Raw genomic sequence first — 18,944 nt, 5'->3', positions numbered from 1 at the left:
GTGTGGTGCTACTCTGAATGCCAATCTTTACATAGTCAAAACAGCTCCACACCCACATAAGAGGGACAGCCAGTGTGGTGCAGTGGTTAGCGTGTTGGGACTGGGATCCAGTTCTAGTCCCCACTCAGCCTTGAAGCTACCTGGGTAACCTTGGGCCAGTCCCTGACTCTCATCCTCACCTACCTCACAGGGTTGTTGGGAGGATAAAATGGACAGGATTATGTAAAATGCCTTGGGCTCCCTGAAGGAAAGATGGCACATAAATGTAATTAACAATCAAAAATTAATTCAGCTTTTGTTCTAATGCACCAAGAAAAGCTGTGGGCTACATTACAGACTACAAAAACTGGCAATTGTCAGAGGGGAGAATGGAATGGAGTATCTCAAGAGAGGGCATGGCTGGCACTCTGATCAGAAGCACTTTATGCTGCAACGTTTTGTTGCGGGACCCACTTGTATAAATGAATATACACCGCAGATCGGCACAGCAAGGGCATCTGAGAAAAGCCAGGGAAGAAGGGAGAGATGCCTTCCTACCATCCGGAGTCCACAATCGCATTCCTCGCCAGGCTCCACGAGACGGTTCCCGCAGCGTGAGCCCACCAGGCGGACCGGCTCAGGCACGTCCAGGAGGCACCAGGCCCGGCTGCTCTGCAGGATTTGCTGAACTCGCTGCTGGCTGCAGCTGCTGAAAGTCAGTCCCAGAGTCATCCTAGCGAAGAGCAGGGGGAAGACGTTCAGAGACCAGGCACCCTTGCGTCCCTGCACGTGAGTCGCCTTCAAAGATCCAAAGAGCCGTCATGCAGGGGCGCGGAGCGGGTTTGGAGCTGGGTCGTTCCAGAGGGCAGGATTTGAACCAGTGGGAGGAAGGGCAGATTTTGGCTGAACATTGGGAGACTCTTCCGAATGGCTCTCCTTCACTGGAGGTGTGGAAGCAGAGGCTGGGCAGCCATCGGTCACAAGGATGCTAGGGTAGTCGGACTAGATGCCCTCTAAGCCAGCTCTGTGATCTTAGTGCAGGGCGAGAGCCAGCCTCCCTGCGCTCCCAATACGGCCCTCTAGGTTTCCCCTGATGGCCACACCCCTTCCCAGGCTCCACCCCCTTTCCCCTATCCACCAATCATCTGGTGCTTCCCCCATTTTTCTGCAGTTTCCCCCCTCCGCCCATTCTGAATGGCTGAAATGCCTCTCCTAAGTCTTCGTTACTGATGGGGCAGAGCCAAAAGCTACAAGATGCTGGCATCTTTGGCCCCGCCCCTCCAGCCTTCGGCCCCGCCCACCACCCCTACGCGGCCCCCGAGCACTGGAAGAGGTTCAGCACCCCAGCTCTAGCGCCTCGGCACTCCCCTTCCCGCAAGCGCACACTCACCCCGTCTGAGGCTCCATGATGCAGCCGTGGCCCGGGCGGAGTCTGGGGCTGGAGCCTTCGCAAGCACAGCCGGCACCATCATGGTCCAGGCCAAGGTTGTGGCCCAGCTGGTGGGAGAGCGTGGAGCCCATGGCCAAGGGGCTGACAGAGTAGTCCTGGAAGGGAGAAGGAAGGGAGTGAGGGAAGGCACATAGGCTGCTGCCTTCTACCCAGTCAGTTCCTCACTCCGTCTAGCCCAGTATTGCCAACACTGAGTGGCAGCAGCGGCTCTCCAAAGCAGGAGTTTTTCCAGCTCTACCTGGAGATGTCAGGGGTTGAACCTGGGCCCTTCTGCATGCAATGCCAAGCCTTCATCTAAACATAAAACAACACTCTAGTCCTCATGGTTCCAAATAACAGAATGTAAATAGAAATATAGAAAGCGGCCTTAGAGTGAGGCAGGCCACTGGTCCACCCAGCACAGTATCATCTACACTCTCCAGGGCTTTAGACAGGGGGTCCCTCCCAGCTTTATCCGGTGACGTCGGAAACCGAACCCAGGACCTTGTGCGGGCAAAGCCACGTGCGCTACCAGCGAGCCTCTTCTACGCAGGAGTTACCTGGCCCCACGTCCACAATATTGGGCTTTTAATGGAATCGCGTGCAGAAAGGGTAGGACAATTTGGGATGCAGACGTTCAGGTGAGAAAGCGCCCCGGTTTTAAAAAGGGTGTCGGAAGGTTCCGCTGCCCAAATTCATCCTCTCTTATTGAAGATTTGATCGAGTAATAAAATTGGTGGTAGGCAACCCAGCGCTCCCCTGAGGTTTCGGACCACAACTCCCATAATCCCCAACCATTAGCTGTGCTGGGTGAGGATGAATTGTAGGCCAAAGCATCTGGAAGGTGCAAAGTTGTCCATCCTGATAAACAACCCCTAAAATTCATCCGCTTTCTCTTAGCACAGAAACCGGGGATTCGCCATCTCGGAGGTCGGCCGCTACGGCACACCGTCTCTCTAGGAAAGCAGGGGATAAAAGTACTCACTCACCATACTGACCCCGCCGGAGCGCTGGGAACAGATGGAACCTTGAGTGGATGCCCCAATCATGCCGCCGGTAAACGGGGAGCCCCTACGTGATGGGGAAAGCAACATGGGGGGGGGAAGAGGTGTTGAACACAGACACAAGACGTTTGCTCAAGTGAACACCGTGGCTGTGAGAACACACTGCAAAGCGGACACCGCCTGCAGAAAGGGCCGGCAGCTCCGCCCACCAAGCTTCTAGGCTCCGCCTTCTCCTTGGCCACGTGAAACCCTCACAGCAAGGGTGGGCAGAAGGTTGATCGCCAGATGTTTTGGACTGCAATTCTCAGAAGCTCCTGCTAGAATGGCCAATGGTCAAGAGCACTGGGAGTCAAAGTGAAAGCATCTGGAAATCGATTTTCTGCCCCAGCATTCCCCATCCAGCCATATTTTTATTTTATTTATTCATTATTGCATTTATATCCTGCCTTTTTTCCTGCAAGGAACCCAAGGTGGCGTACAGAATCCTCCTCCTCCTCTTCACTTTATCTTCACAACAATAACCCTATCAGGGAGGTTGGGCTGAGAGTCCGTGACTGGCCCAAAGTCAACCAGTGAGTTTCCATGGCTGAGTGGGGACTAGAACCCAGATCTCCCAACTCCCAGTCCAACACTCTAGCCACTACACCACACTGGCTCACCACACTTCCCCATCCAGGAAAAGGATCCAGAATGCCCCTGACCAGGACCTATAATGCCCAGGCTTTTAGCTACAGCTGCCTCTGCTCTACCCACTGGGGTAGACTTGATCCATTCCCGGCCCGGCGTCCCTAACCCCGCCATCTCCTCACATGATGAGCTGGACGCTGTCGTGGGGCAGCCGTGGCAGCAACTCCTTCTGCCTCCACTGCAGAAACCGCTCCAACACCTCCTGAGGGGGCCCGTCCATGGACACGCGGTCCCGGTCGTTCCAGACTTCTAGGCCCACAAGCGCCACCCGCAGACCTATTTTCCGGAAAAACTGGGCAGGGCAGGGCAGAAGAGAAAAAGAGTCGTTCAACAAAGAAAACAAAAACAGCTAAAGGAAAAAAGGGAGAGCAGAGTTTAAAGGGGGGGCACCCATTTCCCCTTCCAGATTAATTGCAGCATTCATGGAATTTGAGAAAAATAAAAATAAAAAGTTTATGTTTTATATTCATTCAGTCATTCAAGGCAGTTTTGCCCCGCTCTTTAGCCGAAAAGGCCTCCAGAGCAGCTTACAAATATCAGTAGTAAGTCAGTCCCTGTCCTTTGGCTTAAAATCTAAAAGACACGGCACATAAGGTAACAGGGATGAAGAGGGAGGAGGAAAAAAAAAAAGCAAATGCAGGTGTAGAAGTTCTAAAAATGACCTTATAAGGACTTTATGTATGTAGTTACAGTGTAAGTTCATTACGCGTGTGTATTTATGTATGAACATACACAAACACACACACATCTTGGATGACACCTTTTGCGTTGCTGTTCCAATAACAAACATAGGAAGCAGCCTGGTTGCTTCTACTCCAGGAACGGGCAGTTTCTGAACCCCTAGATGCTGCAACTCTGATTACCCCTAGTCAGCACAGCCCCTAGTGAGGGATGATGGGAGTTGCCTTCCAACAACTGGTGGAGGGTCCCAAGCTGGGGCTGATGGGTGTTGCAGTCCAGGTCAGAGTCTCAGCCAGAGGTCTTCTGTATCACCCGATACGTTTCACATAAAAATGCCATAGACTTGAACGCAGAACCCTCTGAACGCACAGGAGGGGCTTTGAAGCTTAAAGCAAGGTTTTAAAGCAAATTGAAAGATTTGAAAGCACGCACACCCTGCTCTTCAGCGGGAAAGGCTCCCAGAGAGACATAGGTACAAACTGAGCAATTAAAAAAGCCCAAAACAAGTCTAGTCTTTTCTCTCTCTAAAAGATTAGGCACAAAAGGAAAACGTGACACAGCTTTTCTTATGAAAAGCCTGCATGGAGATGGGATTGCTCAAAAACAATCCTCTGAAAAACACTTCATTGGGAGCACGAAGGGTCAAAATAAAACAAATACAGTAATTTAAATTAATTCCAATACCAATTGGAATTTTTTTGTGTTTAATTCCACAAAAAAAAAAAATCCATCAAAATTGTAATATACGAAGAGAAAGAGAAAATGAACAAGGCATTTTCAAATCTATCAACCTATCCAATTCTTACCCCACCCACCTTACAAATACCATAAACTTACACCTTTCCTGAGTATATATATAAAAAATCAACAGGAAGTTATTTCCCCTTGACTTCCTGTAGCAGGTTAGATATCTGCCGCTCCACACTACAAACACAACCCATCTATGTAAAGTCATATAAAGTCAACCTGCAAAGGGCGGCTACTCACCCCGTCCATGTGGCTTGCGATTTCTATCATCCGCAGCTGCGTCCGGTTGATGTGAGGATCCAACTTGAACTGAAAAGAGGAAGAATTGTGGTGGAGGCTGTGATAAAAATGGAGTTCCCAAGAGGCACTAGAGATATTACAGTTCCAATCTGACTCCCTCCAGATGTGACGTAGGAGTTGCCGTCCAACGCCTCTGGATGGTGCCAGGTTGGAGGAGGTTGAAACTAGGGCGGGGTGAGGAAGGCTACCTGTTGAGGACTAGCAACTTGAGATGTCAAAGCATTGGGAGTTTCTGCAGCCAGATAAAACTGGACGTGTACAAAACGGGTTGAATGGAGGGGTTGTTTAAGTTCTTTCCTAGGGTGCTACAAGGTTGCAGAGATAAAGGTGTGTGTGGGGGTCTCACCTCGGCCTGGTCAGCCACCATCACCAGTTCCACAAAGCCACGCTCAGGTTCTGCCTCTCGCTTAGCCTGGGAGGTAGGAGAAAATATTGTTTGCTACAGTGCCACAGCCGAGACAAAAACGACGAGTTGAAGCCCGAGAAAGGTGACAGATTACGGAAATAACTCCTTCTGCCACAATACAGCTCGGAGGTCATTTACTGAGACCAACGGGTGAAAGCACGGACAAAAGGAAACGGCACCTTCCCAGAAGGCGTAATTATTTTATGGCATTTGATGTCGTAACAGGCACTACTGAAGACGCCTTTATTAAAAACTAGCAAACAGACCTGGCTTTGCACAGCTCGGAACAGCCCTTAGTTGGATACAAAGACAGCGACAGAGTTGGACATACTGTGCGCAACCGTCTAAGTGGAATCATGCCTCCTTGCACCCTTACAGCCCCCGAGGGAAGGGTCCCTTGATTCCATTTCCCACTAAGTCCACATCAGACTGTTTTGGAGTCCCACCACCACCACCACACTGTTGATGTTCTGGCTACAAAAGGAACGGCACACACAGCCTGAACAACGGATATAGAGGGAATGAGAATGGCCAGCATACAGAAAGACCCAGGCTGAATTTCTGGCATTGCCAGTTATAAGGGATCTCACCCAAGAAAGATGCTAACAGACAGACAGTACTGGGTGGGATAGCCCAAAGGCCTGATGTTTAAACCTACCCTATGTAGCAGAGTTTGCTCTGGTTCTGGCTGTGGGCGACGCTGTCCGCTGGACAGAGAGACTGGCCTGCATTCCCCTGTCTCTTGCTGGACGGCGTCGAGCCTGTAGGCCCTTGTTCCCTCCTCCTCGCTGGACTCAAGGCTATAGCTTCTGTCCCTGGACACGACAAGGAGGCCACTGCAGGAAAAAGGAAGCAACATTAATGTTCCTGCAGTATTTTTGCCAAGGGGAAAACCCACCTCGCAGGGCTGGGTAGCAGGTAAGCCGCTGTCCGGTTTCTAGTAGCGTCCGCCGGTCACTGGGATTCTTGCAAAGGATTATGGGTCGGGGGCCATGAGTCTGATCTGGCAAGACCCTTCCTGCGCTCTCGAACCGGGTGGAAGGCAAGCTGGCACCTTCCAGATGCTCTGAACTGCAAGTCCCATCAGCCCCAGCCAGCATGGGAGTTGTAGTCCAAATCATTTGAAGATGGCTTAGCCCTGCTTCTTGGGCAAGAGGGCAGAGTTGGGAGCGCTTCAACAGGATTCGGCGAGAGACTAACCATTGGTTGCTGCTACTGCTGGTACAAGTCGGACCTGCAACGAGGTGTTGCAGCGTCAACTGCTCCAGGGTGCCAGCCAGTCAGCCATGCCCTCCTCCGTGATACTCCATTCCATTCCCCCTCCCTATACAGACCACCACTCCCATCATCCCAGACTGGCTGGGTGTGATCAGCGTTGCAGTCTAACACATCTGAAGTGTGCCAAGCTACAGGAAGCTGCCTTAAGGGTTTTAAAAACAACAACCCACAAACTTTTATGTTGTACTTCCACAAAAAAAGCTAACTGATACCTCCCTCTTGTGGTAGGGTGGTGCCATTTTGGACACTTAAGCAATCTTAAGGGCCCGTTTGCACATAACAACGGCAAATCGTGGGTCAATTAACCCACGTCTGCCTTGGTACATGCCGGGTGTGTTCCGCAGCCCTTTTGAATATTCAGCCTCCAATAGAGGTTGCTACAGGATGTCTGAACCCAGACAGGGTTAAACAACCTCTTTACATGTGGAGTGGTATATAAACGTTGCAAATAAAATAAACAAACAACTCAGTTAACCTACAACTAGTCGTTAGTAATATTAGATTTTTTTTTACTACATTTGTATCGTGCCGGGTTTTTTTCTCTTGCAAGGAACCCAAGGCGGGGTGCATAATCCTCTTCCTCTCTATTTTATCCTCACAACAACCCTGTGAGGTAGGCTAGGCTAGGAGTCTATGACTGGCCCAAAGTCACCCAGTCAGCTTCATGGCCGAGTGGGGACTAGAACCCAGATCTCCCGTGTCCCAGTCCAAGCCAGCACCTTCCACATCGCCTTGGACTACAACTCCCAGAGGCCATGACTTTTGGCCAAGTTGGCTGGGGCTGACAGGGGTTGCAGTTCAACACACCTGGAGAGCGCCAAGTTGCCGGCCCCTAGCCTACTGGGATGAAACAACATTGGCGAAGCTGAGACAGTTGGGGGAAATGAAAACACTAAAGACAGTTCTTTCTCAGCGGTTCTCCCTTTTCCACACCCACAGCGAGAGACATGCCAAGCCTGCAATATCCCTGGCTCCCCTCATACCTTAAACCGGAGCAAACGCAGACATTGGCCCAGGAGTCAGGGTACCCCTGGATTCCACCCCGATAACAGCAATTGCCCTGAAACACACGGAAGAGAAATTATAAGCACGGCCTCCCAGTCTGGCAGGTCTCCATCACCCCGGGCAGCGGCGCAGCAGAGCCAGGCCTCGCCGGGATGCAGCACTGGTGCGTCTTGATGGGCAGGGATGTTGGTAACGTCTACCACCCCCACCCCAGAGTTCTGCTCCTCGGAATTATTTTGTGAAACGCCCAGAGAGCTTCGCCTATTGGGCAGTGTAGAAAAGAAATAAATATTTACAAATGTGATGGCGGTCATCGTCCCCCCGCAATCGGCTCAAGGGCTGTCCCAGCGAATGCCTGCAACAGCCCTCTAACGTGAGCCGGCATTATGGGTGCGCATAATGTTACACCGGGGCAGTGCACCAAAGGAACTTGCCCCTCCAGTGATGTTTTGGTCCTGGCACCTCCATAGCTCCAGGTTTCTGAGGGTCCTTGGGCCCCCTCCCTCAGTAAGTTGGCTTGACACCATCGTCACCTGGGCCAGAGTGAGAGGCAGGTGAACCAGCAGGTTGCAATAGCGAAGAATCATAGAATAGTAGAGTTGGAAGGGGCCTACAAGGCCATTGAGTCCAACCCCCTGCTCAGTGCAGGAATCCCCCTTAAAGCAACCCTGACAGAGGGTTGTCCAGCTGCCTCTTGAAGGCCTCTAGTGTGGGAGAGCCCACCACCTCCCTAGGTTACTGGTTCCATTGTAGTACTGCTCTAACAGTCAGGAAGTTGTTCCTGATGTCCAGCCAGAATCTGGCTTCCTGTAACTTGAGCCCGTTATTCCGTGTCCTGCACTCTGGGAGGATCGAGAAGAGATCCTGGCCCTCCTCTGTGTGACGACCTTTCAAGTATTTGAAGGGTGCTCTCATGTCTCCCCTCAGTCATCTCTTCTCCAGGCTAAACAGGCCCAGCTGTTTCAGTCTCTCCTCGTAGGGCTTTGTTTCCAGACCCGTGATCATCCTGGTTGCCCTCCTCTGAACACGCTCCTCTTGTCTGCGTCCTTCTTGAAGTGTGGTGCCCAGAACTGGACGCAATACTCTAGATGAGGCCTAACCAGGGCCGAATAGAGAGGAACCAGTACCTCACGTGATTTGGAAGCTATACTTCTATTAATGCAGCCCAAAATAGCATTTGCCTTTCTTGCAGCCACATCGCACTGTTGGCTCATATTCAGCTTGTGATCTACAACAATCCCAAGAGGAGGAGCAACTCCAGGGGGCTCTGGTCAGTGGGCCCCTGCTGGGATGTGGGCCCTCGGCGGCTGCCCAGCCATGCTGACCCTTGACTCTGGCCCTATACCGTGGCTGAGTCCCAGGTGGAAGGGCAAGGAGGACTGAGTTCTCCAGCTGGTACGCGCTGTGCAACGCCGGGGAAGACACACCTACCTCTGCGCCTGTCGGATGCATCCTCCGTGTCCCGTCGGGAAGATAATAGGCGAGACCTCGGGTGCCGGCCAGCAGCTCCCTGCAAACCCAGAAAATGCAATCAGCAGGAGCAGGCTTCGTATTGGGAGGACGTGAGAAGAAGAGATGTTTCCAGGAAGCCCACAAGTAGGAATGAAGGCAATTCCCTCTCTGCTTCTCCTGTCATCTTTCCCTGTAGCACATGGGTTAAGAAACTCTTGCACCACAAGGGCCAAATTCCATTTCGGAGAAGGTCCGGGGGGGTGGCATTCCGGCAATGGGCGGGACCAAAATATTGTAGTTTCAGGGCGCCATCATAAAGATGTTTAGATAGAAAAAAGTCTTACAACTCCCAGCATGTCCCAGCCAGCCAGCCAGGGAGGCCTTGATGTGTAGCTCGTGGACTTCCTGGAAGAATATGTCTGGCCTCTATCGGAGACAGGACGCTGGGCTGGAAGGACCTTTGATGTGATTCCAGTGGAGATCTCCAGCTCTTAATGCCTGTTCCCCCAGAGCCTTCCCCTACTGCAATCCCCCCACCCCCAAACTCACCAATTCTGTGCCAGGTCCAAGAGAAGATGCTCTCCCTCAATCTCCAATGCAACCTGGAGCTGAGCGGGGAACCCTTTCTGCCTCTGCGGACAAGAGAGAGAAAGACACACGCGGTTGGAGGAGGAAAAATTCAGCCACAAAAGACATCGCTGAAAGATTCCCCCAGTGCAAAAGGGTTTTGCCAGCTGGCTGGTTGTGGAAGGGATGCCAAGGGTCACGGGAGCTGGGGATGGCCGCCGTGGCCTTTAAGCCACGTGTCTGGGCTCCTTCCAAAAGCCCGGCATCAGGGTCAAACCAAGGCCAGGGAGAGGTAGCTTCCCTCCCTCCCCCCTCCCCAAGTTGGCAGGAAAGGCCGCTCCCTAGTTAGCTCATTGTCCTGTGGGTGTGAAGGATGGAGGGGGGTGAGCAGCATGCCACAGAAAGGTGTCTGCTTCCCCCCACCCAATCTCCACCCCACCCGGCATTTCCTGCCCAGCAGTAATACACGGAAATGCTCCGGAGACTCCCAGCATCCGTGGGTCGGTCACATCACTGAGGGGGGGGGAGGGGGGAGGAGATGAGCTCATTCCCCGGCTCAGCTTGAGGTCATAGCATGGCAGCCGCTCCGCTTCCCCCTTCGAATTGTCTCTAGCTTTCTCCTGACTTTAGCTCGGATCTGTTTCTTATAAAGCCAGCAGGGCACCTCACCAGCGTTGCTTCCTCCAGGCTCACATGCTTTTGGTTCTGTATGATCTTTGGCACGACGGTCCAGGAGCAGGTCCGGTCACCCCACCTCCGCGCAGCACTGCTGTCTGCAACAAACCACGAGCAAACGGGTTAGAATCCCCTAATTCAAACACTCAAGCACTTTTATGCAGTGCCGGGAAAAGCCAGAATCCTTGCCGTTGCTTTTCTTGCAAATCGCCACATTCAAGGCATACATGCCGTTCATCCGGAACATAAAGTGGGCTTGTTCTAAGATGATATGACCTTCTATATAACAAAGCCAATATCAGCACGACCAGAAATAATCTCGCTGCTTGATGGTTTGGGGCAAATTTCTGGTTATAAAGCAAGCTATCAAAAGTCAGAGATGATTAACGTCCATCAACCTGCAGTTATAAAAGCCGGTCGAGAAAAGAAAGTTATTAAACCTGGGTGACATTTGAGGCTTCGTCTACAAAATCATTGGGTACAAAATTATGCATGGTGTGGAGAATGTGGATAGGGAGAAATGCTAGAACCAGGGGTCATCCCATGAAGCTGATGGGTGAGAGATCCAGGACAAATAAGAGCCCGTGCTTTTTCACACAGCGCATAGTTAAATTATGGAACTCACTACCACAAGATGTAGTGACGGCCACCAATTTGGATGGCTTGAAAAGGGGGTTGGATCAATTCCTGGAGAAGGCGGCTATCAATGGCTACCAGCCCTGATGGCTATGTGCTACCTCCAGTATTTGAGGCAGTAAGCCTGGGTGCACCAGTTGCTGGGGAACATGGGTGGGAGGATGCTGTTGCACCATGTCCTGCGTGGCTGATGGCTGTTTAGCCACTGTGTGAACAGAACGTTGGACTAGATCAGCCTTCCTCAACCTGGGGTGCTCCAGATGTGTTGGACTGCATCTCCCAGAATGCCCCAGCCAGCAGAGCTGGCTGGGGCATTCTGGGAGTTGTAGTCCAACACATCTGGAGCGCCCCAGGTTGAGGAAGGCTGGACTAGATGGACCCTTGGTCTGATCCAGCAGGGCTCTTCTGATGTTCTTACATTCTTACGTCTGTCTCGCCCTCAATACATGAACTCTACAAACTCAATTATGAGCCGTCGTACGCCCAAATTCACTTGGATGGGGTACGGATAAGTTAGCAGGGTCAATTCAAGTGGCAGCAGTAAGAATAAATAAGAGGCCTAGACTCCTTTTCTTATTTCAAACACTTCCTCTATCCACTCCAACTTTGGCCAAATGGAACACACGAAAGTCAGATGTTACCTGCTCAGGATGGAAGCCATGGCTGGAAGTAGGCAACTCTTAACCGACCTCAGGCAAAAGGAGGCCTTGCAGCGCCAAAGTTGGAATGCATTCTTCCCCACAGCACCAGCAAATGGCCCCTTGATGCCTTGATACGGCTCAGACGCTGCATCTTCCAGCATCCTTGCCTGTCTCCACTAACGTCAGTGTTGCATCATCCGGCATTTGCAACACATAACAATCCCGAAGCTTTTTGTGCCTAGATAGCAGCAGAACTTTGCAGGCTCTTTTTGATTTATTTGATGAAAGGCAGCCTCTCTCTTACGCAGATGTTTTGAAAAGAACCGAACCAATCCGACTGTCTGTTTACCAGCATCTGCAACTGTGACACATCCTTAGCCTGAATCACGTTAAGGCAGCAGCCAAGTGGCCACTTACGTCTTTTCACAGAAGCCACTGTTGCTTCAAAGACAGGTTTAATGTCACCTATTTATACAATCTTCAAATGCCGATATTGGATGACAAGTCATCCTAAGTGCGAGCGCGGGAGATTGACTCAGGTGAGTCTTCGGAAGAAGGTAAATGACAGCGAGTTTGGACTCCTTTTTGCTTGCATCTTTATCGATCAAGACTAATATAAAAGAAGCACAATAGAAGGTTCTCAGGAGGTGGTACATTTCTCCCCCAAGGCTTTCCCTTGTACATCCAAATTCTAGTCAATATTGTTGGAAAGGATATGGTCGGCTTGGTTTACACTGTCATCTTTGGTGGGAATTTTCTACAACACAGGAGCTTTGGAACATGGTTGCTAATTACTGTCAGGAATTTCTTCAGGTTAGACCACTGGTAACTCCTAAAGATATGCATCTTCATCTTTTTGAACCTAAGGGTCCTCCTGCATTAAAAAAAACCTTCTTAAGCAACTGTATAGTGCTGCAAAGTTGTGTATAGCATGTAACTGGAAGTCTCCAAAGCAGCAATACGATGATCAAATTTGGGAGATTATGAACATCTCTGCATTAAGGGGGGGAAAACTGCACCCTTATAATTTCTTCTTCTTCTGGGGTCTTTCTGCATTGACTATGGCTCCTTAAGATGGTGACCAATGGTGACCATGGGATTTGTAACTGAAAACTTCCCTCCCCAGCAATGCTCCATAAACTTAAATGAAACAGTGCCATCTAGCAGACCGCAATATCCCACAATAATTTTAAAGAATGCATTATCTCTGACCGTTTTTTAAAGCATAATTACTGGGGGAAGGCACAGGAGACATCCTGGAGGTTAATGGTGGCATGTAAAGGTCCCACAAACTTCCATGAATGACCAATCATGAGCATGCAATAAATCAGTCATGTAGAGATGCTCTATCACTATGCATAAACTTACTGAGCAAATAAAAAAAAATTAACTAGGAAAGATACTATGGTATCACGTCTTCCACTGATTTCCTACGTTGGAGCTCTTCAAACATTTGTTCAAATTCCAACCAACTACAGTTGCCTACATTTTTTCTGACTAATACACACAAAGTAACACACAACCACACACACTCCTTTCATAGACTAGATAAACTGTATTTTTACTCTTTGGTTAATTGCGCTCCTACTTAGGCCATTTTATCACAGATGTTCCATAAGTATATCAGTTTTAGACTTAGAATTATAATTATTGAATTTCTTAGTGACCTTGATTTATTATTATGTAACTACTTTCTCTTTTATTGCCTTTAGTTTGTTAACTTTTTTTTATAAATAAAATTTCATGAAAACACATTGGGGGAGAATTTTCAACTGAGGGAAGACCGTTGCCTATTCGGTGATACAGCCAGCTGGATTCAGGCACCCCAATGCATTACACAAATGAACATATTTACATAACCTTCTTGTCTATTCAACTGTTTGGCATTCTGAAAGACCTGGACCTCCCAGCTTGCCAGTCCTTCTCCTACCCCTAACCTGAGATTGCACTTGAGGATCTTAAGGACTAGAAACTTGAGGGTGGTTTGGAATTTTTTGTTTAGTTTCTTTTGCACATGTGCAGAATTTGGTCCCAAGATCAAACACTAGGGAAGATGCACGTGTTCTTCATTTTTAGCCAGTGCAGAAAGAACTTCCTTTATTTGTGGTTTTCCGCTGAATCGTTTAGCTAAGAGCATTTGAAGCTGTGATGTGCAGGGATTGAACCTTCGCTCAAACTGGCTTAAAAGCTTAACCAGGGTGGTGAAGGGGAGGGAGGTTAGCTTAAAGCGGGGGAGAAAAAAGGATGACTAACCACGCAAGCCCCTGCCTGCCTGTTCAAAGTATGACCCTCTGTGTTCAACGCAGCTCACTGCCTGGCTGAAAAACAGCCTTAGGGCTGATTCACACATGGCCTTTACTGGACACGGATGCAGGAAAACTCTCATCTACATAAGGAACATCAGAAGCTGCCTGATATCCCCACATCCAGGTCCCTCCAGAAACTGTGGACTTCAGCTCCCATCAGCCCCAGCCAGCTGAAAGGCAGCAAGTTGGGGATGCCTGCTGTACAGAGTACACCATGTTTTTAAAGAACAACAACCTGGCTTTACTTCTCCCTCTGCATGTTTCTCAAAACCTCAGAACATTTCTTGAAAGGGCTGCTTCTTTCCATCCACCGAAGTCGGAGAATTCCACCTGGCCAAACACACACAGACACAAACAAACCCAGGGCAGCCCGCCTTCGAGAAACGGAAGGTGCCGGGAATTCAATCTGGGATTTCTTGCATGTGGTCCACCAGCGCATAAAATGCTTAAAGCAAGGGGTGGGCAGCCTCTGGCTGCACCGATTGTTTTGACCCACAACTCCCATCAGCTCTAACCAGCCTAACCAAATGCAAGGGATCATGGGAGTCCTAGGCTAAAATCAGTGGTATAGCAGAACCAGGGCTCACAGGATCAAAGGACCAGGACTGTTTTATTAGCATCTACCACACTGGCCTGTTCCCTCTGAGCTTAGCTGCAATCCTCATCCAGCACTTTAATTGCAACTTCACAATGGCTCTGCCTTTGCCTTCATGTCCTGCCCGGGGCTTCCTGGCTGCATCAGACTAGCCGCTCTGAGGATCCAGATGGTCTGATCCAGGGAAGCTCCTCCAATGTTCTTAGGTGAAGCATCTTGTGTGAAGCCACCTTTCATTTCCCTTCAACCTAAGCCTCTAGATCCCACTCTCTTTCTAAAACAGATGACCCGGGGATTCTTGAAACAAGAATCTTTAGCTTGGATAGCAAAGAATCAAGCATCCGTAAGAATGGAACAAGAGCCCTGCTGGATCAGGCCAAGGGTTCACCTAGTCCAGCATCCTGTTCACACAGAGGCCGACCACCTCCCCATGGGAGACCCACAAACAGGACATGAATGTAACAGCACCCTCCCACCCATGTTCCCCTTCAACTGGTGCACATATCCATACTGCCTCTGAGACTGGAGGTAGCATAGAGCCATCAGGACTAGTAGCCACTGATAGCCTTCTCCTCCAGGAATGCGTCCACCCCCTTTTTTAAGCCATCCAAATTAGTGGCCATCACTACGTCTTGTGGAAGTGAGTTCCACAGTTGAACTCTGCGCTGGGTAAAAAAAAGTCCTTCCTTTTATCTCTCCTGAATCTCCCATCAACCAGCTTCATGGGATGACCCCATGGGGTTCTAGTATTATGGGAGAGGGAGCAAAATGTCTCCCTCTCCACCATCTCCACACCATACTTAAGTCTGTACACCTTTATCGTGCCTCCCCTCACTCATTTTTTCTCTAAGCTAAACAATCCCAGATGCTGTAGCCTTTCCTCATAGGGGAGATGCTGCAGCCCCTTGATCATTTTAGCTGCCCTTTTCTGCACTCCCCACGTTCAAAAGCCATCAGCCCTCTGCTAGAGGCATGCGCGTTCTTACTGGAAACTCAACGCTGGACTTCGTGGATGTCCAGCCTAGGATTGGCAAATGCCTGAAGTGACCACGGCGCCTGCACCTTTAACAGCAATTTGAGCCGCCCACCACAGCAGGTAGATCATATTCTGTTCCGTGCCATGAGAAGATTCCCCTGTTTGACTTCTGCATCTCACAAGCTGCTATCAAAAGCACAGGAGTGACCTGGACTCACCTACTGTCTCGAGTCATCAATAGCCTCTTTCAACCCCTCACACACTCTGAGCAGGGGAAAGAAGAGAACCCGGGTCATATGGGCAGCTAAGGGCTAGTTCACACATTATCCAGGCAAAACCAGGTTCATAGAATCCTCAAGTTCGAAGGGAGTGCATTATTATTATTTTATTATTATGAAATTTATATCTGGCCTTTTTTCCTCTTGGAAAGAGCCCAAAGGTGGCTGTCATGGTCCTCACAACAACCCTGTGAGGTGGGTTAGGCTAAGAGAAAGTGACTAGCCCAGAATCACCCAGTGAGCTTCAGGCCCGAGCAGAGACTAGAACCAGGATCTCCCAAGTCCCAGTCCAACACTCGAACCTGTCTGCTCGACGCAGGAAATCCAAAGCTAAAGGATCCACAACAGATGGGCTGGGGAATAATGGGAGTTGTAGTCCAAGCCCATCTGGAGGGCACCCGGAAAGCTGCTCTAGCAATGCTTGAGTCCTTTGCTGAACTGCTCTTATAGTGATAAAGTTTCTCGTTAGCGCTCAACCGAAATCTCCCCTCCTGCAACTCGCACCTGTTAGGCTGAGAAAGTCCAGGAAGAAACCCACTGAATTTAACCAGGTTTACTTTTGAGTAAACACCCAGAGAGGAACAGGCATCCGAGAGGCGGACTTGTCCTATGGCGAAATCTGAACACGTTCAGGGGCTCGTTCATGTAGCCTGACGCCATGCGATGAAAACAAGAGCATAAGATAGAGGCAAGCATGACGGATGAACTGTGACGTCGATGAAGCCCGGAGAGGTGGTGCAGATCACGGGCCAAGAGGCTGAGCCATCAGGACTTCCATGGTGATCTCACTACTTGGCTTACAGGCTGTTTTCTCCAATTCAGAGGCGCACCTGCAGTTACGGACATCTTAATGCCCCCCCTCCCGCCCCTCTCCCCGTTGTTGCTGTTGCAACCCTTATCGGGAAAAAGGCCTTATACTTTCCATGCAAGAGGTCACAGCTATCAGGTATATAAGGCACCTGTTCACATCCCTATCTAAATCAGCCCTTTTTCAGAACTATGAGGGCTAGTAACTTGGCTCTAGGGGAAGGGCTCTGGCTCGGGGAAACGCACATGCAATGCCCATCAACCCCCCCTCCCAGCACGGTCAATGGTCAGGGATGATGGGAGTTGTAGTTCGGCACCATCAGAAGGCTCTCCCCCCCCCCCATGATGTAGGAGATACTGAGCAAGTTCAACTAGGTCCCAAAAAGCACAACACGCTCACGACAACCGGCCTACCTGACAGGGTTGTTGCGCAGGCTCAAAATGAGCCAAGGAGTGCTTCCAATTCCCCCACCCCGCCAAATTCTGCTGCAATCTCAGGCCCGTTTCCTTGGGATTCAGCGCCAGCAGACGTCATGGGAACGTGTCATCCCGGGCAGGAGCCAAGTGTCAACTTCGCCGTACACACGCGTGCAAAACGCAACGTACGAAGAGACGCTGCGGAGACCTATTGAGCTCCAGGTTTACGATGAGGAGTCGGGACGAGGGCGAAGAACTCACCCGCACTCGGTGCTGCCGGATCGGTGTTGTCGCCGCCGCCGCCAGGCTCCGCCGCCAAGCCGGGATCCCCGGAACCGAATCCGCCGCACGAAGCCAAGAGCAGCCCGAGCGGCCAAAGCAGCGCCATGCCTCTCCCGGGCGGCTGAAGGGAAGCGGGAGGCGGTGCGCCCTGGCGCGCAGCCGGCGCTGGAGAGGTCCCCGCGTCCTTGGCGAGGCGCCTGAGAGAGGAACCGTGGCTGCAGCGCGGAGCCGAAGCCTGGAGCGGACGCAGGCAGCAGCAGCAGCAGCGACTGGGGCTAAATCCCTCCCCCGGGCCCGGCCGAGGAGGCGGCTCTTGCTGCGCTCCAGCCCGGCCCAGCCGCCTCCGCCCTGCCTCCCGCCTCGCATTGCAGCGCAGCTGCTGGGGCCCGCCCGAAAACGGGAACTTCCTGCCCGACCGACCTTCAGCCTCCGCCCGGCTGAAGCTTGCCAAGTCCCTGCCCGAGAGAAAGGCGCCCGCCCGAGCGCTCGCCCCGCCTTGCGCCCGAGCCGGCGGGGTCCTGGCCGCGCCCAGCTAGGGCGCACGTAGCCCAGGGGGCGCGTCCCGAGCGCTCGCGCTCCCCGCCCAGCCCGAGAATGGAGGGATCGCGGCCAACTCTCGGAGCCCAGCCGGAGTCACTTCCGAAAGGCGGCGGCGATGCGATTGACACCCACATCATCATCATCAACAACAACACATTCCCGTTGAGAAAACGGTGGCGGGGAGCTTCGGGATTTCCTTGCCCCGGGGAGGAGGGCGAGGCGAGGAATGTCGCTTCCGAAAGCTTGCCAAAAAATAAATAAAAATCGAAAGCCGCCGAAGAGGTCAATTGACCTGGAAAAAAAATGCACACGCCACAGTTTGCGCCGCCCCTGGGCTTTTAACAGGCTCCACCAGGCCTGCAGAGTAAATGAACCATACGATCTCAGACTTGAGAGGCCTCCGAGGTCATCTAGTCCAGCCCCCGCCCTGCCAATGCAGGAAATCCACTTCTAGAGCCAGTGTGCAACTAGTGTTGGGCCTTGGGGGGCAAAGTCCAGCTCCGCCCCCCCCCAAATGACCACCCGAAGAGCAGCAGCTGATGCATCAGAAGCAAACTCTCATTTTATTCCTGTAGCCAGGAATAAGGCAGCTGTGATTTCATTGAGTTTAAAATGCAGAACGGCACAAGCTCAGAGACACCTTTAAAAGATACACCAAAATCAGGGTTTGGCAAACAGCGTTGCTGTTTTAACTATCAGGAATGTTAGTTGCAAAGCTTGGAATGGCATTTGTGGGCGGAGAAGTGTGTCTTGGGGCCCATCTCTCAAACGGAGGAATCTCCCATAGCAAGAGATTTGGGGGGGGGGGGGTCCCTGGAAAACTAGCTTGGCCCAACTGTCGTGCTTCAAGGGGGTGAAGACCGTCCGTGTTGCCTTGGCACAGGTGACCTCCAAAGCCCACTTACCCAGAATGCCTTGCTTTAAGGAAGGCCCCTTTGAAGCGTGGCACACCATGTTGGGGGGGAGGGAAGGAAAAAAAGAGGATCTAATAAGCAAATCAAGCAGTATATAGGTGTCAATGTGTAGTTTTAAACGTTTACATTTTATGTTGTATTTTATGATGGATTTTGCAGATTTAGTTGTTGTGAACCACCCAGAGAGCTACGGCTGTTAGCCGGTATAGAAATGGAATGCATTAATTGATAATTATTAGAACGCCTGTCATATTCTATCACAAATGGTCGGCCTTTCAGTTCGGCCCCTGAGAAACAGGGATGGAATTCCAAAGAGACGAGGAACAGCAAATCGCAATTTAA

At 51.0% G+C, this 18,944-nt stretch overlaps 1 protein-coding gene across 2 annotated transcripts in view; it reads right to left on the bottom strand.

The window, feature by feature from the left end:
* ADAM15 (ADAM metallopeptidase domain 15) overlaps nt 1–17,331 on the bottom strand; it is a 33,419-nt gene extending 16,088 nt beyond the window's left edge. For both annotated transcript variants that reach the window (XM_063145702.1, XM_063145703.1), the window contains exons 1-12: nt 17,128–17,331; nt 10,205–10,308; nt 9,518–9,600; nt 8,948–9,026; nt 7,495–7,571; nt 5,892–6,069; nt 5,174–5,239; nt 4,768–4,836; nt 3,222–3,391; nt 2,398–2,479; nt 1,370–1,524; nt 538–712 (exon numbers count right to left, since the gene is read on the bottom strand). In XM_063145702.1, coding sequence (XP_063001772.1) covers nt 538–712; nt 1,370–1,524; nt 2,398–2,479; nt 3,222–3,391; nt 4,768–4,836; nt 5,174–5,239; nt 5,892–6,069; nt 7,495–7,571; nt 8,948–9,026; nt 9,518–9,600; nt 10,205–10,308; nt 17,128–17,254 — 1,365 coding nt within the window. In that variant the 5' untranslated portion in view covers nt 17,255–17,331. The remainder of the gene's footprint in view (nt 1–537; nt 713–1,369; nt 1,525–2,397; nt 2,480–3,221; nt 3,392–4,767; nt 4,837–5,173; nt 5,240–5,891; nt 6,070–7,494; nt 7,572–8,947; nt 9,027–9,517; nt 9,601–10,204; nt 10,309–17,127) is intronic.
* Nucleotides 17,332–18,944: the final 1,613 nt, after the last annotated feature.

The sequence above is a fragment of the Elgaria multicarinata genome, chromosome 21, assembly GCF_023053635.1.
Source record: "Elgaria multicarinata webbii isolate HBS135686 ecotype San Diego chromosome 21, rElgMul1.1.pri, whole genome shotgun sequence".
Taxonomy (NCBI): domain Eukaryota; kingdom Metazoa; phylum Chordata; class Lepidosauria; order Squamata; family Anguidae; genus Elgaria; species Elgaria multicarinata.
This window is presented reverse-complemented; position numbering and strand designations above follow the sequence as displayed.